At 45.5% G+C, this 27036-nt stretch overlaps 1 protein-coding gene across 3 annotated transcripts in view; it reads right to left on the bottom strand.

The window, feature by feature from the left end:
* Nucleotides 1-257: 257 nt before the first annotated feature.
* The window catches only part of LOC147901701 (protein REVERSION-TO-ETHYLENE SENSITIVITY1-like), a 29661-nt gene continuing 2882 nt past the window's right edge, over nt 258-27036 (bottom strand). For 2 of the 3 annotated variants that reach the window (XM_087374781.1, XM_087374782.1), the window contains exons 2-3: nt 1508-1853; nt 260-1242 (exon numbers count right to left, since the gene is read on the bottom strand). In XM_087374781.1, coding sequence (XP_087230907.1) covers nt 820-1242; nt 1508-1783 — 699 coding nt within the window. In that variant the 5' untranslated portion in view covers nt 1784-1853 and the 3' untranslated portion in view covers nt 260-819. Of the gene's footprint in view, nt 1243-1507; nt 1854-27036 lie in introns of all 3 variants that reach the window. The other variant, XM_087374783.1, reaches the window with a different exon arrangement.

The following is a 27036-nucleotide window of genomic DNA, read 5'->3' as shown; positions in this document are numbered from 1 at the left end:
AATTGGTTAGATTTCACCCATTGATTAAATTGCTAAAAGAAGTCCTCTGCATTGAGGCATGCACCCATGTAAAGATCTGTGCTTTATATTTGAAACTTGAAAAGACGTCACAGCAACACTCTCCCACATCTCCCATGAATATGCATCATTCTCAGTGAGCACACTCTTGCTCCTAATGTTTAGCAGCTTGGAAATAGCAAACGAGATGAAGCACATTACCTAGATATGTACAACAGCCTTTTGAGGTTCCCACTCTATATAGATGTTCAAAATGCTTCCAATTCAAGTAATGAAACAGAATTCGATGTCCATCCAATACATCACCAAAACACCCCCAATCCAGCATGCACCACAAAGTACGAGCAGTTACATGGAGCACCTAGTACAAACTGGAGATGTGTACATGCTTCTGTTCTATACGTTGTCCAACAGAGTACCAGTCTTACGTAAACTATTTCAAATGTCTGAATCCGCAGAGATGCTTTGACAATAAAAAGAGGGGTCATCTGTCTAAAAAGTATATCAAATCACTGCATACCCGAAGAAATCACATGCAAAACCTTGGCAGAAAGTAACACCAGCACCTCAATAACATCAATACAAGATTTATAACTTGAGAGTACATGGATGGAGATGAACTCCGAAACAACTATTCCACTTTGAAATTGGAGCCAAAAACTATTAGCTTTGACTCCATTGGCACTTACTCTGTATGCTTCTGTAGTTATGCAACCAGGTTGCTTGCAGAGGAAAGCTGATACAAAAAGGTTATTCCCTGAAGCTACGCTCTACAACAGAGAGACCTTTCTTGAGCTTTGATTAGCAATCGATGAAACTGCTTCCCATGTATGTTCCAAGGATAAACCACCCAACCAAGAGAGCGTTAAAGACTGCCCATCCCACCAGGAAAGGCCAGCCGGCAACAAATAAGCCTAGACAAAAGACTATGACCAGGGGAGTAGATGACCTAGCTACAGCCCATTTGCTAACCCATTGGCCCTTTAACATTATCAATATAACAACTCTAATAACATTCCACCTGATGAAGCCTTGGTAAGCAATCCTGTTGAGAAAACTAGCAACAAATGAATGGCAGTTACAGGTAAACAGGTTATAAGACTTATGTTGAAACTGCTGCATAGAACTATGGAGTCCATCATCCCAGGAAAGTGCTGTGCCAAGCTGAGCATGCCCAAACCCAGATTTGCAGGTATGGCTTGACAAATGCGGAGGAAAACAGCACTGCAAAAAAACAAATTAAGTGGAATATTAAGTTGCTGTAATTGCATTTTGATAAATAATAACGGCTTTTCTTTTTCTTTTTTAGACTCAAAACGCTAAAATATTGCAAAAGATAAGGACATTATAAGACCATGTCACTCATTCAACTGCCCCGCGCTTTGCATGTTTTTAATTCCTTCCCTTTTCATGATTTCCTTGAATTTGAAACCACCTCTCCCCAATATTTAGATGAAAGAGGAATGGGTTACCAAAAATTGTTATCTACCTGCTCTCCATCAAGATGCACGTATCTTGCAGTAGAGCCAAATGCAAAATTGTCGACATTCACAAAATAAGGACCTGCAAAATCCAAAATGGTACCATCCTCACGGCAGACACCCACGTGACCAAAAAATGGAGCCAGCCAAGATACTATGGGCAAGGGAGTCCAGACAATACACTGGGGAAAACGAGCAGTGGAGGGATCTACTAGTGATGGTATCATCGATGAGGTTTCAGGTGAATGACTCGAGGCCTCTTCGTCATCATGAGACAACTCCATTATTTTATCTGATACTCAAGCGCTGCAAAATCCAGCCTTCCAAAATCCTTCGATCGATTGCTTGGCAAATCTGCAATCAATGACAACACATTTTTAAAAAAATCCAAAACATGGAAACTTTGCAGCATATAACAAAAACCCACATCTCAGACCAAAAGACCTGCCAGTAGATTTCCCAATCAACATTTACAATGGGTCAGTCATGGGCTGTTTCAACGGTTGGAGAGTACAGCTATGTCTATCTGGGGTCTGGACACCCTTGATAGATGATGGTCGGGTATCAGTGGGAGAACATGGGATTCAATCTCTCAAGGATTCATTTTCCAGATTGATTCTAGAACCGTAAATCATGCTTCAACATGTGCACACAATTAAGTCTAAACACACACCGGTCTGGAAAAACATGCAGCCAAGCAGACAGCCAGAATGGTGTACATATGATGCTCCAAACAAAAATGTAGCATTGCTGCTCCTAGCACTGCTGCAGATCTCATCCTGCCGCCTGACCAATTGTGGGGCTTCAGTGGCTACTGGGAAGCCTGCAAGTTGATGCATCTATAGTAGCTCAATGGCCCTTTCATAGAGGTGGATGAGAACCAGCCTGCCCGACTCAGTACGTGAACTGGCCAACCATCAGGCCCTGGCTACCTCACATCAGGTCACATTCAGACCCAACCAAGGCCCATCTGGTGTGCCTCTATAAGGCCACACCTGGCCATCCAATCTAGCCCCTTTGCCAGCTCTTGCACTGCCCTCCAATGGGCTCACTTGCTGACAAAGAATCATCTGATGATCTAAGTGCACTTTTCTGTGCTACATTACTTGTCGATGCCAAAAGGGTGACAATGTGTGTCTAGATGCCTATAGGATGAGTCCCCACTGACAGACGCAGCTGCCCCACATGTACGATCGAGATGCGAGAAAAAATGACATCAAATGATAAACAAGTACAAATATGTCCTATCACATGCACCTAGAACCTCTTGCTGGGACCGCCCCATCCCATCTGTCATCTTGTCAGGAACTGTACCAGCCCACAGGGACCTGCTGTACCAGTTGACCAAGCTTTTGCAGTCAAATGTTCCTGCTACTGCCGATCATGGCAATGGATGCAACTGTCAGTCCCCTACCTTGGAACTGATCAATCCAGGCTCCATCTGCAGCCCTACACAAGGGCCGGGTCTGCCAACAGCCTTCCATGAGCATGTGGCAACGTTCTCCTCTCTCTCAAATCTGCCCCCGTCTCAGCTTTCTCATCTGCCCATGTGGCTTCCCACAGAGCCCAACCATTCTGTTGGTATACCTCCCCCATGTCCTCCACATTTTGAAGCGCATAGGAGGGGAGGTGACCCAATAATCCCAACAACTCCTCTCACCGACCCAACGTGTGCCAACACCCGATTGTCAATGCAGGTGCTCCAACTCCAACAGAGAAGCTCTCAGGAACAAGTCAGAGCCCACAGCTCCAATTCCTCCTCCACTCCACCAAGGTAAGCCCACAGGTACAATCCATGTAGCACAAACATCCAAGGTATTACCGTCCTTGATCATGAGCACGCCGGCATACGCACACCCAACTATCCCCCTCAGAATCCGAGAGCATATACCTTAGACTAGAATATATCCAATCGTACAAATTCAGATTTCTGTTGTTCTAAAATCTAAATTTCTACAAGAATCCAAGAACAGCCTCCCTACCAAGCACCATATTCTCGAGGCCTGTTTCAACCTATCACATCTTTGGCGCCATCCACAACCAATGAATGCGCCTAAGTCCAATGAGATCCTTGTGGCTGATCCACATAGATCCCCATAGCCTCTACAACAAGACTTCCCCCCCTGTTGCCAGAAAAAATCTCATCCTTGATTTCCTCAGCACCTAAGAAACACAAGGGAAACACTTTGCTCAAAACAAAGTCTGGACTCTGAATGCATGCACAAAGAATACACATACATTCGATCTGCTTATTTGACTGCTTGCTTTGAAAACAAGCTGAGTACCTCCAGTAGGCATCAATAGTATCCACACTAACTTTAAACTGCCAACTTCAGTGCCCTGACTCCTCTGGCCATGATCCCGGAAGTCTCTCCAAAGACATCTCCTTCGTGCAAGTGGTGTAAGCCTTCTTCTCAAAATACAATCTGAGCAACCAATGATGTCCTCAAGACTTTTTATCCCTCAGGTTCATTAGACCATCTCTCAATGCCAGACATTAGAACAATTCCACCTAAATTTGCATACATCATCTCAACACACTTGAACTCATCACGAAGACTTTTTGTCCCTCAGGTTCATCAGACCATCTCTCAATGTCAGACGTTAGAACGATTCCACCTAGACCCCTCTAATCCACCTATCTGAGAAGCCTAATCTCTACACCCTGCCCTCCAAGAAGGACCACTCTACCCGATCATGGGCCTTCTCAAAATCCAGCGGCAGGATTGCAAGGGACTACGCCTCCTCGTTGGCCCAATCCAACGCCTCCCAAAAGGTGAAGATGTTGTCGAGGATGCTACAATAAAACATGTCTGCGTGTCGTGCATGATGTCGACTAGATGGGATCGTAGCCGCAAACTCAAGACCTTGGCTAAGATCTTGTATGCGGTGTCTAGCAGAGTGATCGGTCTCCACTGTCGAATGGCCGAGCGGTCCCCTCCCTTCGAGATCAAACAAATCTCATGAGGGTCCGAAACCACCCTGCCGCTTTTGTCTCTCAGTCTCTACAATTGGGCACCTGCCGAACTAGGCCCCGTGGCATGAAAGAACTGGCAGCTCATCCTATCCCCCTGCTGTACCCAGCCAGTACGAGCGGAATGGTAAGAATACTCAGCCTCCTCAACTCCGTGTCCTGAAGCTCCAGACGTGCACACTCATATCTGTCAGCAAGCCACCGGGACTCCGTGTCCTGCTCCCTGAGATGCTCAATGGAGACTAAGTCACGCCTCAGAGCTCTCTCTCTCTCCTGAAGGAAAAAATAACAGCGAAGAGCTTGGGTGCGGAGCTCCTCACTGCTCCTCTGAATCGCCTCAGCTATCCAAGATGCCCAGCCATCCTCCAGAGTGTCCTTTGGCTACTGCCAAACCTTCGATATGACCTGCTACACCTCCTCCTTCTACATCAACGCCTCTGGGATGCAAACCCCCCTCTGTGGGAGCCCTCAACGGGGTTGCTCCAAATGAAGCACAATCGGCGAGTGGTCTAAGAGGGTAGTCCCTGCAAGAATGCCCGTGGAACCACCTCTATGCATGGCCAAATCTCCAATGTAGAACCTATCCAACCTCTCAAGCAATCCATCATGCTGACGCTGGCCAAAGGAGAAACTAATACTGCCAGGGGTCCTGGAGAACTCAGTCTCCCTCCAGGGGTCCCTACCGCAGACCGAAAAGATAAACTGCTCCCAAGTACTCTTCTCCGTCGCGAGCATCTCGAAGAAAGAAGCACCCCCTTGTTTGTCTCTCCGAACTCCAGATTGTTGTAGTTCCCCCCCAACAATCCACGAGTCTACATCCGAGAGACAATCGGTCAAGCGCCTCCAGAAGGCCGGGCACTGCTGTCTACAAGCTGGGGCATACACGTTCACGATCCCAATCCTGGAATCTCCCATCCGTGATCCCATCCAGACTGCTCTACTTGTAATGAGCTCCCCCTGGTCATACACCTCTGATGCAACCACTTGAGACTGAAATGCAAACCCCTCGACTCCTTCCCACTGCAGGAGACCAAATCTCCGGGCCTCTCCCAAAAAGGAGTTAGTGTCTACGTCTAATGTTCGAGGCAAAAAACATATGCTCCTGTACCAAAAGGAAATCCGCTGCCCTGCCAACCACTGCTCTCTGTAACTCCTAGTGAAGTAACAAGTGCTGGGATTGCTGACATGCCCGATCGTGGAGTCCATGCACATTCCAACTCACCATGATCCAACTCATAGGGAGGCAAAGGGTGGAAAACAAGGCTCTTCTGTGCGAAGGAGCCTGACTTTGTCGATGGTTTGGAGGTAGAGTAGTCCAAATCCACTTGGCACCGAACTAGTGGCATAACTGGCTCGATGCCTACCTTGATGGCCCACTGCATCAAGAAGGAGACCTTGACTCCAAGCCTATCCGTGCACTATTGTAGTGTCCAGTCTGATGCCTGCTTAAGCTGAACCTCATGACCTAGGCGAAGCACACAAATAGCTGCTCCCAAGTCTCGTCTATCTGCAAAAAAACCCAACTGAAAAGTGGCGCTCTTCCCATGGGAGACCCACAATTTCCTCCCTTGCGGGCCTAGCCACTCCTCCATCATGCTGAACATCTGCTGCCCCATCATCAGATCAAACAACGTGGGGGTCCACTGCTCCTCCCCACTAGTTGAGAAGTGAAATCCCCAAAAGGGACAAGTGCGAGAGCCATACACTCCTATGGAACCCCCCTTTTTGAGGCTGTAAAATCAAGATTGACACCTCCAAAGCAAGCGGGTATCTGTCCCGAATCTCTAGGTAGTTCCACGGTCCTAGCCTCCAAAACATAGTAGGCAAGGAGTTTCGAAATGCCAAGTTTCGAAACGGGTTTCAAGGTTTCGAAAACATTTCGAGGCAAGCCCGAAACATCTCTTTCAATCTCTTTTTCTCTCTTTTTCTTTTATGCTTAAGCTTTCTCTATTTTTATTTTATGCTTAAGCTTTCTCCCCCTCCTCCCCCTCTTTCGATCATAAGCATATGTATTTGCCTATGCCTATGCCTATGTTTGTTTTTTGTTTTTTGTTTTCCTATTTGTGTCTACATTAGACCTGGGATCACGTCGCACGTCCGACGAGTATAGACAGCCTCGTAGGAGGAGACATCACGATCTCTATGCTCCAGAGGACTTTGATTCCTCTCAGGTGACACCTAAGGGGCCTACCCCTATGACTACCCCTGGCCCAACTCCTCTCGGACGTAGAACTGCGACTACTCCTAGATCAGAGAATTAACAGCACATCATTGTAGATTCAAACATCAATGGTCGTATTTCAAATTTGAAAAAGATACATGGAATCATGAATCATGATTTGCTGCCCCTGGATGGTCTAAAGTAAAATGTACGGGCTGAAGGTCGATTTCAGTATACGATGTGGAAGGGAGAGTGTGAGAGAGCACACACACACACACAAGCAGAACAAGCAACAAGAAGTGTGGGGATAAAAGGTATGTATGTACCTCCCCTAGCACACAATGAAGCTTTTATATGAAAGGATAAGGTTACAACACTAAGTACGGTGTACTTAGTGTACTTAACAGTGGAAGGGAGAGTGTGAGAGAGCACACACACACACACAAGCAGAACAAGCAACAAGAAGTGTGGGGATAAAAGGTATGTATGTACCTCCCCTAGCACACAATGAAGCTTTTATATGAAAGGATAAGGTTACAACACTAAGTACGGTGTACTTAGTGTACTTAACAAATAAAGTACTAAGTGTACTTAACTGTACTTGGGTGGCCATAGAGCCTTTACCCCAACAACCTCCCACTTAAAGGCAATATGCCCTCAAGTAAAAATAAATGAGGCTCAACCTATACCCATCAACTGTCGGCAATGTGCAAACCGCTCTGCAGGCAAGCCTTTTGTCAACAGATTTGCTGGATTATCATCTGTGTGAATCTTGACAAGCTGAATCAGCTTATCATCTATCACTTCCCTGATGAAGTGATACTTCACATCAATGTGCTTTGTCTTTGCATGAAAGACAGGATTGTGTGCCAACTGAATAGCACTCTGACTGTCACAATGCAACAATGGAATATCACCTGTAATGCCCAAATCTCCCACTAGCCGAGATAACCATAAGGCCTCTTTGCATGCCTCTGTGGCTGCAATATATTCAGCTTCCGTAGTAGACAAGGCTATGCACTGTTGCATCCTTGACATCCATGACACTGCACCTCCAGTGAATGTATAAACATAACCGGTAGTAGATTTCCGGTTATCGGGATGACCAGCAAAATCTGAATCCACATAACCATGCACCTTTGCATCTCTCTTACCAAAGCATATGCACAACTCCTGTGTGCCCTTCAGGTATCTCATGATACCTTTCACTGCATTCCAATGCTTCTTGCCTGGATTTGCCATATATCTGCTAACCACTCCCACTGCAAACGCAATATCAGGTCTGGTAGCAACCATGGCATACATGACACTGCCACAAGCTGAAGCATACGGAATCTTGGACATTTCAGCTTTATCAGCATCTGAGTGTGGGCTGTCCATTGCACTGAGTTTCACATACGGAGGCAATGGAGAACTAAGGGTCTTCCCCCCCTCCATATGAAACCTGTGCAATACTTTGCCAATATATTCGGTCTGAGACAAATACAACAAACGCTGTCCCCTGTCTCTCCGTATCCGCATTCCCAGTATGTGATTTGCATCACCAAGGTCCTTCATATCAAAGGCCTCATGCAATCCTTTTTTAAGGTCATCAAGCTCCTTACGAGCTTTACTAGCAATAAGCATGTCATCTTCATATAAAATGAGAATGATTAAGCTGCCATTTGCAGCCCTTTTGGTATATAAGCAGTGATCGTCATCACTTCTCCTGAAACCTTGGGACTTCATGAAAGTATCAAATTTCTTATACCATTCCCTTGGTGCCTGTTTCAGCCCGTAAAGGCTCTTTTTAAGCTTGCATACAAGTGACTCCTTGCCCTTGACTGCAAATCCTTCTGGCTGTTGCATGTAGATCTCCTCATGAAGATCACCGTGAAGAAAGGCTGTTTTCACATCCATTTGGCATAATTCCAAATTCTCACATGCAACCAAAGCAAGTACAATCCTGAGTGTGGTCATCTTAACCACTGGAGAAAAGATCTCATCAAAATCAACACCATACTCCTGCTTAAAGCCCTTGGCAACCAACCTGGCTTTATACCTTGGCTTAGCTCCAAGTGTGACTTTCAATCTATACACCCACTTGCATGGCAGTACCTTCATGCCTTTAGGCAACTGCACCAATTCCCAAGTACCATTTTTATGGAGACTGTCCATTTCAGACTTCATGGCTAGTTCCCATAGCCTTTTATCATGCATTTGCACTGCTTCCTTGTAACAGGAGGGTTCTCCACAATCTGTAAGCATAATAAAATCTGCTCCTGGTACAAATCTGTCTGGCGGTTTCATTTGTCTAGTGGACCTTCTGACCCATTGGTCTTGCTGTCCAACTTGCTGCTCATCTAGAACAGGTTGCTGTTCTAGGAGATCAGGCTGCAGAATTAGGCGTGGAAGGTCTTCCAAAGGTGGCATGTCCCGTAGTACATCTTCCGCCACTGCGGGCTGTCCATTTGGACCTGCTGCAGCATCATGTTGTGGCTGATTTGCAGCCTGCCTGAACTGTACAGGATGTCCCGAGTCATAAGTGTCAACCTCTGAAGCATCAGAAGGCTTATCTGCTGCCTTAAACATACATGACTCATCAAATAAGACATCATTACTGCGTATTAGCTTCTTATTCACAGGATCCCATAGGCGGTAACCCATCTCACCACTGTCACCATATCCAAGAAAAATGCATTTAAGAGACTTAGGATCAAGCTTGCTGCGATTTTCTCTGCGTATGTGCACGTACGCAGTGCAGCCAAAGACCCTCAAGTGCTTGTAGGAAGGAGGTTTTCCTGTCCAAAGCTCCTCTGGCACTCTGCCATCTAGTCTTTTATTTGGTGACCTATTGATGAGGTGTACTGCTGTTTTTACAGCTTCAGCCCAAAATCCATGAGGTAAAGCAGCATGTGACATCATAGAGCGAGACTTTTCCTGTATGGTTCTATTCATACGCTCTGCAGTGCCATTTTGCACTGGATTGTAGGGGGCAGTGAGTTCTCTTTTAATACCTCTAGCATCACAAAATGCATTGAATGCATTAGACATATACTCCCCACCATTATCTGACCGCAAAGCCTTTAGTTTTCTACCTGTTTGGTTCTCAACCATAGCAAGCCATTTCTGAAACACTGGAAAGACATCACTCTTCAATCGAAGAGGATACAACCACACCTTCCTTGTGGAATCATCTATAAATGTGACAAAGTACCGTGCACCTCCAAGTGAAAGACTAGGCATCTCACACACATCTGTATGCACAAGCTCAAGTTGAGCATCTTTATGTCCTAATCTCCTTTTATGAGGACACTGTAACTGTCTACCATATATGCAGTGCTCACAAAACTTTAAATCAGAAAATTTAAGAGACGGTAAGTAGCCAAGGCGAGCCAATTGCTCCATTCCACTTATGCTCATATGTCCCATCCGGCTATGCCACATAGAAATATTCGGCAGCTCGGTGGCATGAATATCAGCATGATTACATACTTTAGCATGAAGAGTATACATTGTGTCAACCTTAGAGCCTCTGGCAACAACCAGGGCACCTTTGGTAACCTTCCAGAAACCATGACCAAAGCTGGTCACGAAACCTTCATCATCCAACATGCCAGTAGAAATCAGATTTTTCTTGACTTCGGGTACATGCCTAACATTTTGAAGCATAAGCTGAGTACCATCAGCAAATACAAGCCTGACATCTCCAATACCAACAATACTGCATGCATGATTATCCCCTAGAAAAACGACTCCATTACTGCCTGCCGCATATCTTACAAACAATTCTTTGTAAGGTGTAACATGGAATGAGGCACCTGAGTCAATGATCCAAGAGTGCATGTCTGCAAGATTTCCTGCATGGAGAGAATGAGCATCCAAAGTAGAGAGAAATAGAACCTCTCCCTCACTGTCATAACCGTGTGTAGAATGAAGCTCTTCAATCTTCACACTGCTCTTACCATTGCTTATTGGTACAATTGCTTTTGCATCTGACGCATCAGTATTTTTGGCTTTGTCTCTCTTATCATTTTTCAGTTTAAAGCACTGCTTTTTAGTATGTCCCTTTTTACCACAGTAGTAGCACTCAACATCTTTGTTGGAGCGGGACTTGCTCCTCCCTTTTCCCCTTTCCTGAGATTTGCCTCTTTGCTGACTTCTCCCCCTTGCATTTAAGGCATTGTTAGGCTTTACTGCATCTTGAGCTTTCAGCTTCTGCTCTTCTTGCAAAATCAGCCCTGTGATATCTGAAAAACTTATGAAAGTGTTTGCATTTGTTACAGCTGTGGTGAATGTATCCCAACTTTCAGGAAGAGAAATCAAGAGTGCCATACCCTTGGTTTCCTCATCCACCACATATTTTTGATTTGCAAGTTGAGTGACAATTGAATTAAACTCATTGAGATGTGCATCCATGGAGGTCCCTTCTTTCATCTTCAGATTGAAGAACTTGCGCAGCCAATATATCTTTGTAGCTACACTCTGCTGCTCATATGTGTCCTGTAGCTTTTTCCACACACCCCAGGCTGTTTTCTCACCATCCACATTCCAAACAACACTCTCATGGAGTGACAATTCAATTATGGACTTTGCTGACAGATCAGCTAGTGCCCAAGCATCATCAGATGTGCCAGTGGGCTTCACACCTTTGTGTATAATAGGAGCATGAAACTGCCTGAGAATTAGAACATTCAGGCTCTATGTTGTTGGGGTAAAGGCTCTATGGCCACCCAAGTACAGTTAAGTACACTTAGTACTTTATTTGTTAAGTACACTAAGTACACCGTACTTAGTGTTGTAACCTTATCCTTTCATATAAAAGCATCATCAGATGTGCCAGTGGGCTTCACACCTTTGTGTATAATAGGAGCATGAAACTGCCTGAGAATTAGAACATTCAGGACCATCTTTTTCCACATTGGGTAGTTAGCAGCACCCTGTAACTTTTTAATATTGAGAAGAGAAGATTCCGAGGATGAAGCCATTATAATCAGCAAGAAATATAACCCACACTTAGGTGCCTGACTTCCTGCAAACCAAGTACACACTTGCACTTGAACTGTGCTCAAAGATCCAATTCCTGCAGCGGAACAAACAGGAACTGCGCTTGCACTGTATCTCCCACTTAAACAGAGATTTATCACTGTTTACTGCTTGCTGCAGTTTCTGAACAGCAACTCTGTTTGCATCATTTAATGCACCATTGTACAAACAGTAAGATTCTGAATTTACAGAAGCATCTGCCCTGCATACACAGTGAAAAACAGCAGTGTACTTTGTACTCTGTACCTCTGTACCGTGACTGAATTCATTCAAAGCTGTTGACACAGGACAGTCCCCGACTGTACCAGAAAGTACAGAGTCAGTATTTGACTGTTTGACTGTTCAAAAAAGTCAATTTCAAGCTTCCAGACACTTCTAAAACTGTATACAACAGTTTAGAACAGAAATTGGGCAAAAGCCCCTTGACTAGAAGCCAATTTTGAAGATTTTAGTGCATACACAGCTTTCCCAAAGCTCCACTGATCACATAAAGCATCCAGGTGTTTCCCCCAACACTGATATGCATAACAATGTCAAAAGCCCCAATTCATATGCATCTGCCACTGTCCCATAAGTCATAAAATGCATCAAATCCTTGCACAAATCAACTCCAATGAGGAGGATATATGCAAATAAGTGCATGTAGAAGCCAATGCTTGGCTGTGGCTGCAAAAGCCCTTTGATTCCACAGTTCAGAAATGAGAATTTCTCTCACATTGGAGGGGGTAGATCTGCAGATCTACCTCACTGACAACACAAGGAACCAGAAAAGGACAACCTGTCCCCGAGCTCTCCAGCTCTCCAGCGATAACGTGAACCTGTGGCCACGTATGGCTCTAACGTCGGAGGTTGCTGGTGAGTCGATGGCGTCACTGTCTGGTGCCGTTGATTGCTGGCATCGGTGGCCTGCTGGCCCTGGCTGGCGTTGCGATATGAAAGGGCTGCTAGCGCAGCGCTAGCAGCTGAGATGCCGTTGGCTGGTGGCTGACGGCGTCGGAACTGAGCCTAGCGTTGGCTGGGCCTGACGATGGCTGATCGACAAGGCTGAAAGGAGGCAAGTTTTGCTGGATGTCGATGCTGCCTAGCAATGGCTGGCGGTGCCCCTTGGCTGTTGGTAAGTCCCACTTTTGGGCACACCCACGTTTGGGCTCTGATACCAGTTGTGGAAGGGAGAGTGTGAGAGAGCACACACACACACACAAGCAGAACAAGCAACAAGAAGTGTGGGGATAAAAGGTATGTATGTACCTCCCCTAGCACACAATGAAGCTTTTATATGAAAGGATAAGGTTACAACACTAAGTACGGTGTACTTAGTGTACTTAACAAATAAAGTACTAAGTGTACTTAACTGTACTTGGGTGGCCATAGAGCCTTTACCCCAACATACGAGCGGCAATTTGAGACATATGGGTGGAAAAAATGCAACCAACACCAGATTTCCAAAAATTAGAACAAATTGGGATTTTTTGACCATTGTGGGTTTTTTGGGGGTCCCAAAACGCGAGTTCCAGAACTGAAACGTTTCGTACGTTTCGGAAACACGTTTCGGGCCTACTATGCTCCAAAACTCTCTGGGCAGAGGATGACCAGGGCGGGGCTTAGGACCTGGAAGCTGAGAAAAGGGCCCCGATGACCCTGACTGTGAGGAGATAGAGCCAATCGCGTCGAAGAGTGCTCAAGCACCCCCTTGCCCATAGGCCGAGACAAGAAAGGGCGGGAGGCAGGTGGGAGGGGAGAAGGCTGCTGTAAGGGGGTGGGAGGGGCGAGAAGGAGAGTCAGGGGGGGTGGGAGGTAAGAGTAACAGCACCTGGGGGGAGGGGGGGAGGGGCGGGATAGGGGGTGGCGGGGGGGCGACCTCGGGAGGAGGGGACAAGGGGAGGGACCTCTGGAGCCGACTCTGCTCAAGCTCCAGACTCCCCTGAACAAGAACCTGGGTACTCTGCTCTGCTTTCACCTGTAGGTCTGAGGGGAGATAAAAAAAGGTCTCCTCCTCCTCCATCTGTGTCCGGTACGGGGACTCCGCTAGCACCTTCCCCTTCCCCTTCCCTGTGTCCTGGGAAGAAGAAGCCTGCGCCTTCTTGCGCACTTTAAGTCTCACTCTCCTTCTTGTTCGGGTAAAGGCACTGGCCACCCTATGTAAATAGTACTTTATGTTGTACTTTAATGTAGGACACTTAAGTACACTAAGTACACATTTGTACTTAGATGTACTTAAGGGTTACTACCTTATCCATAATATATATGCGTGTACTTGGGGAGGTACCTCTTACTCATTGTGATTATCCCCACTATTGTGTGTGTGCAGTGAGTCTCTCTACTCCCTACTCTATCTCCCTCACACTCTATCAACTGGTATCAGAGCCAACGGGCTCTCTCCCTCCACTTCCACTCCCTCCTCTCCCTATCCTACCCCTTCCGTACGGACCGATCCGTACGGCCGTACGGACGGATCGCGAAGGGCGGCTGCAAGCGCGGGTTGTACGTACGAATCGCGAAGAGGCAGGCAACGAGCGTGAACGGCTGCTGCAACGGCGACTGCAAGCGCGCAGGGCGCGGCAGCCAGGGCGCAGGGCGCGGCTGCACGTCGCTGGCGATAGCTGCAAGGCGTGGCTGCAAGGCGCAACGTCGCAGGCCAGGGCTGAAAGATTGTTGCAGGAGAGGTCAAGCTGCTCTAACTGGAGGGAGGTCACGAAGTCGCTAGGAATGCTCCCTTGGAACATATCGACGAGACTGGTGTAGCGGTCGAAAACATCAGGAAGTTCCCCGTGAAACCGATTTGCAGTTAGACGCAGATATTGCAATGCTGTAAGGTTGGATATAACCTTGAGAACACTGTCAAGCGTGCCGGCGAGTTCGTTGACACCGAGATCGAGCGTTTGCAAAGACGTGCAGTTTGCCAGAGTCGTCGGTACACCACCCGTCAATATATTTCTCGCAACAGAAAGCTTTTCCAACCCACGAGCTTATTTCTGTCGAGCTCAAGCTCTCTTAAAGCGGACCAGTTTCTCAAGCTCACTGGGATATTGCCTGTCAAGGTATTTCTCGAGAAGGAAACATCCTTCACTCTACTGAGCATGCTGAGCTCAGGTGGGATGCCTCCTGAGAGCTGCAAGGCGCAGGCCAGGGCTGAAAGGTCGCAGGCGGCATACGCGTAGCTACGCGAATCGAGAGCGGGTCAGCGAGCTGCAAGGACGATAGTCGTCGGCCAGGCCGTCGCCTCCTTCAGCCATACGCCTTCCACCTTCTCTCGTCCTTGTTTTGTGTATTCCAACATTTGGCCAGTGAAGGGTGACACTGTGTATGCATTGTCACTTGCAATGTGTATGCTTGATACTTGGACAGAAACACATGCTTTTGTCAGGAATGTGACCCACACATGCAGTTGATGCCATTTACTGTGTCAATGCACGGAATGTGCTGCAAATTCAAGGGGCTTTTGATGCTATTATGCTTGTGACAAATGCTTTATCTTGTTGCTGAAAGTCCAATCACATTTGGTACAGATTTGGTCGATTTTGACCAAGCTTGACTTTAGTCAAATTTGGGGCTTTTGTAGCCTGACCGGCAATTTGTCAAGTGGGAGCACTCTACATGCATCAGGCTATCTTGTGGAGCACTATTATGCTTTGAAAGTGCAAATTTGACTTACACTGTTTGATCAAAGGTCAATCTCTCAAATTGGAGGTCACATTCCTGATTTTCTTCATGCATTCAAAGGGCTTTTGAGCCACCTTACTTCCAAACTGCAAATTCAGTTGGGGGGGAAGTATCTGAAGCATATGGAGGTCTAAAATCAAAGATTTTCATCAAAAATCAGAGATTTACAGTTACTGTTTTTTGACAGTCCGGGACTGTCAAACAGCAGGTTTGACCATATTTGACTATCAGAAAAGTCAAAAAGTACTGCTTTTTTTTTATTATATCGGTTCTGGATTTTTCTGGAGCGATTTGACGAAGCTGTACCGCACTTTCGCCAGCGAAAAAAGACAGGAACAGCTTGCTGTACTGTTTCTGCAGCAAGTGGGAGAAAAATATTCAGTTGGTTTTGGTTTTGTGCCACTGCAACAGTACCAAGTTCACTTTTGATCGTACTTCCGCTGCGGGGGAATTTTCTTGGAGTGACTAGTGCTTAATTGCACGACTACAGGGAGTCAAACTCTATTTTCTTTACCATGAGTTCCGGCAGCGATGTGTCGTCCTTGTTTCAGATAAAGAAGCTCGAAGGAGCTAAAAATTACGACATATGGAGGACACAATGCTACAATGTGCTGATGCAGAAGGACCAGTACAAGCCTATAAAGGAGAAGGGTGTTAAGCCCTCCAACGTTACTGATGAGCAGTGGGAGAAGATGGACGGCTTGGCCAGGTCGACCATTATGCTTACAGTTGTTGATTCACTGGTTGTAGGCATCAGGGATGAACCTACTGCGTGGGAGATGTGGCAACGTCTTGAGGATACTTATGCCAAGAAAAGTGCCACGGGAAAAGCTTACTGGCTAAAAAAGCTTGTTGGTCTTCAAATGAAGGAGGGGACAGCAATGTCCACTCATATTATTGAGTTTAACAGCATATTCAGCCAGGTGATCAACCAGGGGTTGAAGCTCGATGATGAGCTGAAAGCTACACTCATCCTATGTTCTCTACCTGAGTCATGGGACACATTCAGGACTTCTACCAGCAACTCAAAAGCCATTCTGTTATTTGCAGATGTGGAGAGTGCTCTTCTACAGGAAGAGATGAACAGAAAGAACAATGCTATTGGGAAGTCAAATGCTTTGAATGCACGCAGCAGGTCCAAAACACGTGGAAAAGACAAAGAAAGAGAGAGGAGCAAGTCCCGCTCTAAGAGTGATCTTGTATGCAACTATTGTGGCAAGAAGGGACATATTGAGAAAAAGTGTTTTCAAAAGAAGAATGACCAGAGAGCCAAAGAAGGCAAGGCTCAAGGCAAGTCTAAGGGCAAAGAAAAAGAGGAGCTGAATGTTACTTATGTTAGTGACAGTGACAGTGGACATGAGATATGTTTCACCTCTTCACTGGAGGCTCATACACTTCATGCTGGTGATGGATCAGATATGTTTTCCTGGATTATAGATTCAGGTGCTTCCTTTCATGTGACATCCTACAGAAATCTGTTTGTTAGATATGCAGGAGGGCAAAAGGGAGTGGTCTTTCTTGGTGATAACCATGCATGTTCTATCATTGGCATAGGTGATGTCAGGCTTGTGCTTGAAAATGGCCAGCAGTTAATGCTCAAAGGGGTCAGGCATGTTCCTGAGGTGAAGAAAAACTTGATTTCCACAGGGTTGTTGGATGACGATGGTTATCATACCACCTTTGGCAGTCAGAAATGGAAAATCAGCAAAGGGGCAATGGCTATTGCCAGGGGTCCTAAGGTTGATACTTTGTACTCACTTCATGCTGGACATTGTCCGCATTCTGATGTAAATGCCACCGAGCTGCCAAAGATTTCATTGTGGCATAGCCGGCTTGGCCATATGAGTATTAAGGGAATGGAGCAATTGGCTCATTTTGGTTACTTGCCGAGTCTAAAATATTCAGATTTACAGAAATGTGAATTTTGTCTCTACGGTCGTCAAGTACAAATACCTCATAAGAGAAGGTCAGATCAGAAATTACAGCTCTTGGAGCTAGTACATACAGATGTGTGTGAGATGCCTACACTCTCTTTAGGAGGTTCAAAGTACATCCTGTCATTCATAGATGACGCCACACGCAAAGTGTGGGTTTACACTCTCAGAAAGAAGAGTGATACGTTCAAGGCTTTCACTAAGTTTGTTGCACTGGTCGAAAATGAGACAGGCAAAAAACTGAAAGCCTTACGATCTGACAATGGTGGAGAGTATTTGTCCAAAGAATTTCAAGAATTCTGTGAGGCAAAGGGTATTCAAAGGGTGTTGTCTGCACCATATGATCCTCCACAGAACGGTACAGCTGAAAAAATGTTCAGGACCATTCAAGAGAAAGTCAGATCCATGTTGTCACATGCTGCATTGCCCCACACATTTTGGGCTGAAGCTGTAAAGACAGCTGTGCACCTTATTAACAGGTCACCAAACAAGAGACTATGTGGTGGTGTGCCTGAACAGGCATGGACGGGCAAGCCTCCGTCTTACAAACACCTACGGGTCTTTGGTTGTGTCGCGTATGTGCATGTACGCAGGGAGGACAGAACTAAACTGGATCCAAAGTCTCTTAAATGCATATTCCTAGGTTACGGTGACAAAGGTGAGATGGGCTACAGGATTTGGGATCCCAAGAACAGAAAACTTATACGCAGCAATGATGTCGTCTTTGATGAAACCATCATGTTCAAGGAACCTGTTGTACAGCAGGGACCTTTAAAAGTAACTATTGATGATAACAGGCATCATGGGCAACACGAACAGGCTGTAAATCAGCCACAACAGCAGCATAACCAGCCATTAAATGATGCTGCAGCAGGTCCTAATGGACAGCCAGGTATAACAGAAGACATCCCAATGGATGAAGCACAGTTAGGTGATCTTCCTGACATGCAAATGCAGCCAGGAGACATGGAACAGCCACCTTATCAGGGTGATGAACAGGCTGGACAGCCAGCTCAAGACGATGGTCATTGGGTTAGAAGGTCATCTAGACCAACGCGGCAGCCAGAAAGATTTGTTCCAGGCATTGATTATTTGATGCTCACTGATTGTGGAGAGCCTTCATGCTACAGAGAGGCTAGGCAGAGGGCAGACAAGGTTCAATGGGATCTTGCTATGAAGGCTGAAATGGACAGCCTTCACAAGAATGGCACTTGGGAATTGGTATCCTTGCCTACTGGTAAGAAGGTACTGCCATGCAAATGGGTTTATCGACTTAAGGTCACACCTGGTGAAAAGCCAAGGCATAAAGCCAGACTGGTTGCCAAGGGGTTCAAGCAGGAATATGGTGTTGACTTTGACGAGATATTCTCTCCTGTTGTTAAGATGACAACACTCAGAACTGTATTAGCATTGGTTGCACATGCAGATATGGACTTGGTCCAAATGGATGTCAAGACAGCATTTCTTCATGGTGATTTACATGAGGAAATTTTTATGCAGCAGCCAGAGGGTTTTACAGTGAAGGGCAAAGAGAAGCTTGTATGCAAACTAAAGAAAAGTCTTTATGGTCTAAAGCAGGCACCCAGGGAATGGTATCATAAGTTTGATACATTCATGCGAACCCAGGGTTACAGGAGAAGTGACATTGATCACTGCTTGTATACCAAGAAAGCTTCAGATGGCAGTTTACTTATCCTCATTTTGTATGTGGATGACATGTTAATTGCTGGAAAATCTCATAATGAGATGAATGCCTTGAAAAAGAGATTGCATCAGACCTTTGATATGAAAGATCTTGGTGATGCCAACCATATATTGGGTATGCGGATACTTCGGGATCGGGAAAAGCGGTTGCTATACTTGTCTCAAAAGGAATATATTGGCAAGGTCTTGCAGAGATTTCACATGGAGGGGGGGAAGAGTATTGGTACTCCATTGCCTCCTTATGTGAAAATCAGTGCTTTGGACAGCCCTCAGACAGATGCTGAAAAAGCTGAGATGTCAAAGATTCCGTATGCATCAGCATGTGGCAGTCTCATGTATGCTATGGTTGCAACCAGGCCCGATATTGCGTTTGCAGTGGGAGTGGTTAGCAGATACATGGCTAAACCTGGCAAAAAGCATTGGAATGCAGTAAAAGGTGTCATGAGATACCTGAAGGGTACACAGGACTTGTGTATATGTTTCGGCAATCAAGATGCAAAAGTGCAAGGTTATACAGACTCTGATTATGCCGGTCACCCTGATACCCGGAAGTCTACTACGGGATACGTTTTCACTTTCACTGGAGGTGCAGTGTCGTGGGTATCTAGAATGCAGCAATGCGTTGCATTGTCTACCACAGAAGCAGAATACATTGCAGCCACTGAGGCATGCAAGGAGGCTATATGGCTATCTCGGTTAGTGGCAGATTTGGGTTATCCATTGGAGATTCCATTGTTGCATTGTGACAGTCAGAGTGCCATACAGTTGGCACGTAATCCTGTCTTTCATGCAAAGACGAAGCACATAGATGTGAAATTTCACTTTATCAGGGAGGTGCTTGAAAACAAGCAAATTAAGCTTGTTAAGGTGCATACAGATGACAATCCGGCAGATCTGTTAACCAAAGGGTTAGCTGCAGAGAGGTTTGCACACTGCAGATCTCTTATGGGTATTGGTTGAGGCCAATATTCTTTCTCTCCTTGAGGGCACACTGCCTTTAAGTGGGAGGTTGTTGGGGTAAAGGCACTGGCCACCCTATGTAAATAGTACTTTATGTTGTACTTTAGTGTAGGACACTTAAGTACACTAAGTACACATTTGTACTTAGATGTACTTAAGGGTTACTACCTTATCCATAATATATATGTGTGTACTTGGGGAGGTACCTCTTACTCATTGTGATTATCCCCACTATTGTGTGTGCAGTGAGTCTCTCTACTCCCTACTCTATCTCCCTCACACTCTATCACTTCTTTTGTTTTTTCGAGCTGATTTGGAGGGCTTCTTTTTCTCCACCTTGGTCCAACCCAAGGTGTCTGAGTCTACTGCTGCCTTGCATACTGCTGCTGGGGCCTGGCTTGAGTCTGCTGCTGCCTTGCCTACTGCTGGGGCCTGGCCGACGAATAGCGCTGAGCCTCCCTATGCTCATGTCTCTGGTGAGGGGCCCTGTCCACCAACTAGTCCCGTGCCAGGTGACCCATCTGTCTGCACCGAAGACATTGCCCGAGCAAGCCAGAGATCTCCACACGCTGTCTTAACTCGCCTCCATCTAAGGGTCTCCAAGAGGATCTCCTCTAGAAGGGACTCTGGATGCTCTGTAATAACCCGGAGGTAGGGGACCCAGTCATCTGTCACTACTAAAGCCGATGTTTGTGGCGGAGATGCTAGAACTATGCCAAAACAATTCCCTATGGAAGGAAGAATAGATTTGTACTCCTTCGGAAGCCCCGAGAAGCGAAGCGTCACTGGGAATCGTGGCACGTGATGAGTCGAATCAATGTCCTCGACTGTGAAGCCATGGTACCAAGGAAGGAGGTAGACAACATGAGGGCCTAGTAGGATAGGGCTTTGATCGACAAGGGGGGCCGTGGTGTCAGGGGAGTTTAGTTGCACGAGGAAGACTCCTCTCCCATAGATCGTGACCTCCTGGATGTGGTCAACCACTAGGGCTAAGCTCGGCCTGAAGCCAATCCCTAACCTGTTTCCTTGACGGAGTGAGCCCAACAATGCGACCCACCAAGGCCTTGTCCTGCAAAGCCTCTACTTCACACTTGACCTGCTGCTTGTCTTTCGGAGAGAGCATAATCTTAACCACAATGGAGGTCGAAGGTGCTGCCATGTGAGCCCTTCTTGCCGGACCAAGAGTCGCTGTCAAGGTCAGTTCTCCCGAGAAACAAAGACGAAGAGCTCGTTGCTTGAAAAGGAAGAAAGGCTCGGATCATGAAGGTGCTGTCTGAATCTCTCCAGAACTCAATTCCAAGACAATAGTGCATAAGTCCAAGTGCATAAGTCCAAGATATTTTATGTCAAACTCTGCAGATAAGTCTTGTTTTAGCTTTTTGATGAAGCTATCCTTACTTTCTGTCACAATCAGATCATCTACGTACAAAAGTGCAATAGTAATGTCTTCCCCTTGAACTTTGTAGTAGAAAGTATGATCTGCATTGGATTTTATGTATCCCAGATCAGCAAAATACTTATCGATTCTGCTGTACCAACTTCTGGGTGCTTGCTTTAAGCCATAGAGTCTTTTCTTAAGATGGCAACCTTATTCTTCTTTCCTGGTTTAACATAACCTACTGGTTGTTGCATGTAGACTTCCTCATCTAGATAAGCATTCATGTACCGTAATTGGAGTTTTCTAGCTTAGTAGATGCCTCCAAATTGAGTTTGCTAGTCATAGACATGGTGCAAGGAATGTACTCAAAGTGTCATGAAAATCACTATCTGAATCAACTGCAAAACACTAACTGTAGCAAGTAAAATCGGAACTGTCGGTGAAGGTAGAACTGCAATATATATAATCCGATCTGAATTACAAGGCTTGTGGCAAATGATGCTGGGAATAGCCAAGAGACTTTACAAGGCTGAAATGATGTGCACAATGCTATGAAATAGCCAAGTAGGTTTTATAATGATGGCATGTGTGTGCTGGAGCTGTGAAGCAGAAGCTGCACCAAGGTCTCCGTTGGGCTCCAAACAAAGGGCTTCCCTAGAAAAGAGCTATTGGAGAGGCCACACAAACAGCTAAGACTAAGCTGCCAGGCCAAGGAGCAGCTCAACGAAACCCATCACCTCTGCTTGGAACTCAAAACTGAAAAGGTGCCCTACAGATGCGTATTGAAGGGGAGCGAGCAGCTCAGACACCAGCGTGAGAGCCTAAGTGCTCACTTGTGACCACTACAAGAAGGAGCAATGTGGCCTTCTTGAACAAATCTAGTGACTTGAACAATGGATGCAACATATTTGCTAGTTCATGGATAGGCCTTTGCATCCATGCCCATCTAATCTCAACAAAGTCCCTCTTGCAAACGACATTTCACAATGTCAAAATTGTGTAAGATTCAAGAACTCTCAATTACAAACTAGAGGTACAAAATTGTAATGTGTTTACAGTTAGAATAAAGTTTAAACTATAAACATATTACAATTTAGTACCTCTAGTTCATAACACAAGGCAAAGTCATGAAAGGCTTACCTTAGACATGTGAGAGCTTCACATGCTTCTAGGGAGGCTCACAACTACTACAAAAAGTGAGTAGCAAGACTAATGCCAAGAAGAGAGAATGAAAGGCTTTCGAAATGGCATGCATATCAATGGAAAATGCATGATCCAAGAATATCCTCTAGGCCACCATGTTCTTTGCCGAGGAGAGTCATTTCAATCAACCACATCTGTGACACAACTATCTATCAGAGAGCTGCATGTATGGCAAGAAGACGTTGTGCATGTAGCTGAAGCGTGTCTTCAACGACCGACTGATATGAAGAGCACTATGCTCTCTAAAAATAGCCAATGCCATTGACTTCTTCTTAAAGGCGGCAATGATACTAGCATCCCACATGACAATAGTAATCCATAAAATCTTGTCAATGTCCTCCATGAAAATGTATAAGCAACGTGAAGCACAAGGTGTCCACATAATCGATGGAAACTCCTACTCAACAAGCTCTCCTGTCCTCACACAGATGCGCCTTATAGGTGATAACCGGACCACATTCTCAAGACCCACCTCAATAATAACCTCACGGATGTGCTTAACGATAACCTCTACTGTAACACTAACACTACACCTACATGTGTCTACAACCCTCAAGAAGTATGTGCCAAGGCATGAGGAGACTTACATATTGATAATGCCTCTTTTCCAAACATCACTCCAACCAGTAGAGAGATTGCTACAACCAGTTTTTTTCCTCCTTGATGGAATCAAGACCTCTGTTGATCCCATCTATCTTATCGTCAATCATAATGGTGTGCATCGCCTTGTAGGGACCCCTGGGCCCTGTCCAAATATGGAGTTTGTAAAACATTGAAAGCAAAATTGGATCCGTCCTTCAGACGTAAAAGACGATTTCCATAAGCCATTCTCAACTCCAAGCTCCAGGTGTTGGAATACTGAAAGGAAAGAGTAGAGTGGACACAAAATCAGAATACTTGCTTGTGGAATGAAGAAGAGTGAGGTCCTTAAGTAGGCACCTCATACAAGCTCACTGACATCACTGATGACTTCAGAGCTCCACAATCATCTCCTCAATCTGCTCCTAGATTCTCTCAATCATCCTATGTGGCTTTCCACCACCTAACTGTGCTTGTGGGCACCTAACTGTGCCTCTAGCACTCACACATAGAAACATAAGGTGTGCCTGAGGCATACACCTTGAGATATCCCAACAAACCCCCCCTCAAGGGAATGCCTCAGGCTATGTCAAGGATACATCTAGTCTCATAGTTTCTCATGCCATCTCGTGGTGGTCAAGGATAAATCTATGGCTAGGTTCTCATGCTAGCAAGGGTTCCCATGGGTGTAAGGTAAACAAAAGGGATACAAAAAGACCTTCCAATGGTTATCTCCCCTGCATGTACATGCACACAATGTCTGCAGGAGGTACCATGGAACAAAACATACACATGGCCTACATCATAAGGTGACCAGAGGTGTTTACAAAACACACAAAACACAATAGTTTATTTTCATTCATTTTGGAGGACTATCCAGGCTGAGTACCTTGACATAAAAAGAGAGATCTGGAGCATACATAGAGATGTGTTTAAAATGCATAATCTTCAAAGGATGCCTCATCTTGTGGAGGCTCATTAACTGTAAGTAGATTTGCATTTTCTATCTTTGCTTTAGCTCTACAAAACTTCTCATGATGGTTGTTCTTGCCACAGTGCTTGCATGGATTAACTTTGAAGCAGTCCTTTGAAAGGTAATTTGTCTTTCCACAGTGATTGCAAGGAGTATACTTGCCCTTCTTGACTTTTACAGCATAAGCAGTGTCATTGCCTTTCCTTAGCTCCATATGCCTTTCTTCTTCTTGGAGAGCAGAGATAATGCCTTCAAGGTTAGGATTGGGAAGATTCTTCAAAGTGCTAACAATGTGATCAAAACTTTCAGGCATACTATTAAGTAACACTGCCATAGCATCATCAGGGGTGATAGGAGAGTTGATAGAAGCTAATTGAGTCATAAGACTCCGCATATAGTTGACATGAGCAGCTAAAGTAGTATCACTTGCCATCTTTAATTCAAAGAAAGAGATTTTAAGTGATAGTTTAGAGATGTGAGAGCTTGCACCAAAAATCATGTCTAGCTTCTGCCAAGCTTCCGAAGGAGACTCCAAGTCAGAAATATGGTGTATATAATCATCACCCAAAGCAAGAGCAATGATACCATATGCCTTTTCTTCTCTTGCTGGATCCCTTGCTGGTCGTGTCGGTGTTGAGGATTCTCCAGCATTGGAGGCTGTAGAAGAAGCGGTAGGAGTGGGTTTGACAAGTCCCCATAAGTTCTCCCGCATCAATGCAAATTTCACCTTCATTTGCCATGTATGGAAGCCCTTTCCATTGAACTTCTCAAGATTAAATATGGTAGCCATGAGAGGGTCTAACCCAGATATTGGGCAGTGTCTATCTCTCTTACAAGGCAAAAATAACTGAAAGACTTCCAAAATATGAGCACTTAATGTAGCAAATAGTAGTGACTAGATTTCAAACAATGATGCTTCTTCTTACATGCTTCATAGAAGTGGATGAAATAAACACTTTCCAATCAAAACCAGGTCTAGCAAGTCAAAACAAAACTGAAGCAACACTTGTAGTGAAGTTATTGAAAACTTCAAAAGACCAAAAATGCTAGAGTAGCATTTTATATAGGATCATTTTCAAAAGCTTTTCAAAACTGTCAAAACTAGAGAGCTGAACTTGGAGGGCTTGTAGCTCACTCTTCAAAGCAAGGAAAAGAGGGCTTTCTGAAGCAAAAGAAAGCTCATATACCAGAGAGGGTCCAGCACAGAGGTTGGATGAAATGGTGCGCACTTTTGCCCGGGAAAGTTGCTACAGGCTGAAACTGAGTTTTGACGATTTCTCCCTCGTTACTGAACCAAATGACCTGAAAAATGGCTCAAAATCTTCGTCTTGAGGTCGCCCATCTACTCCTAAGAGGGCTCAGGCAATGGCGGAGCAGGCAGGGAGTATTGAGCAACAGAAGAAATTCGCTGTTTGGAGAATGGCAGCCACCACAGACGTTTTTTCTTCAATTGCTTGCAGGTGGAAGTTCGCCCATACTAGAGGAGTTTCCAGCTCAGAGGGTTTGGGCAATGGTCGTTTGTAGGTGGAGAACCAAGCTCTCAAAGATTTTGGGAAGAAAGAGGAAAATGGAGAAGAAGAAGATGAAGAAGAAGAAGATGATGTGGCAGAAATGGGCTCAAGGGGGATCAAAGGGCTCTGATACCATGTTGGAATACTGAAAGGAAAGAGTAGAGTGGACACAAAATCAGAATACTTGCTTGTGGAATGAAGAAGAGTGAGGTCCTTAAGTAGGCACCTCATACAAGCTCACTGACATCACTGATGACTTCAAAGCTCCACAATCATCTCCTCAATCTGCTCCTAGATTCTCTCAATCATCCTATGTGGCTTTCCACCACCTAACTGTGCTTGTGGGCACCTAACTGTGCCTCTAGCACTCACACATAGAAACATAAGGTGTGCCTGAGGCATACACCTTGAGATATCTCAACACCAGGTACGTGTTAATCTTCCGCAGGCCTCTAATACCATATTAGAAGATAGAAACGAAGGTTGCATGCTGTAGCCCACACTCCCGCACAGCAGAAGAATGTAGACCGAGAAGCATATAGTGCTAAAACCAAATCTGGCTTCTTTCCATCATACACACAAATCTAAATACACACATAGGTGACATACTTTGAACAATGCTTTGCATAATAGAGAAATAAGACATGTAATGTAGATTGCTCCAAAGATGCAAAAAACCTGATAAAAAGGTGTGTTTAGCATGCCACGATCTAGCAGATAGGGTACTGCATAGATGTGGACCCCTGGCAGGTCACAACTGTCTTCTGCCTGCTCCTGCACCTTCAAAACGTCTGTCAGCCTGTGTTCTCCCAAGTGTGAGGCACAAGTGAGCTTGATTCCTGGCCTCCTGGAGAGTGGCCGACCAGTCTGTCAGCCAAACTTAGACTGGGCCGACCCATTCTGTCCTCTGATCGGCCGACCTGTTCATGGGCCTATTTACTGTCCTGCTAAGGCACCTGGGACCTGTCCCAGCCCATCTGCAGTCTTCTCAGGCCCTGTACCAGCCCATGTGAACCCTACTGTACCAGTCAACCAAGCTTCTACAGTCAACTCTTCCTGCTACCCCAACCATGCCACATGGATGTGACAGTCAGTCCATACTGGCTGATCCTTCCGACTGCCGACACCAGTCCTACCTTTGAACTGCCCAACTACTTTGGGTCTGCCAAAAGCCTTCCATGAGCCTTCAGATGTTGCTGCATGCATACTCCTCTCTCTCAGATCTGCCCCCATGGCAGCTTTCTCATCTGCCGATGTGGCTTTCCTCAGATCCCAACTATGCCCTGCTGGTCTACATCGCCCATGCCCTCCTCATTTGGGGGCTAACAGGTGGGGAGGTAACCCTAATAATCCCATCACAAGTATTGTCACTAACAGATTAGTCCTCTCCATCTGCATAGATTACGAGTAATCAGCTCCTCAGCTTAACTTTCATCGAGCTCCAAATACCCCACATCTCAACTTGTCTAAAATGC

This window comes from Dipteris shenzhenensis, chromosome 5 (genome assembly GCF_047967505.1).
Source record: "Dipteris shenzhenensis isolate YYH24624 ecotype China chromosome 5, Dip_SZ_1.0, whole genome shotgun sequence".
Taxonomy (NCBI): Eukaryota; Viridiplantae; Streptophyta; class Polypodiopsida; order Gleicheniales; family Dipteridaceae; genus Dipteris; species Dipteris shenzhenensis.
Note: the sequence above shows the minus strand (reverse complement) of the source record. Positions and strands in the feature narration are given on the sequence as shown.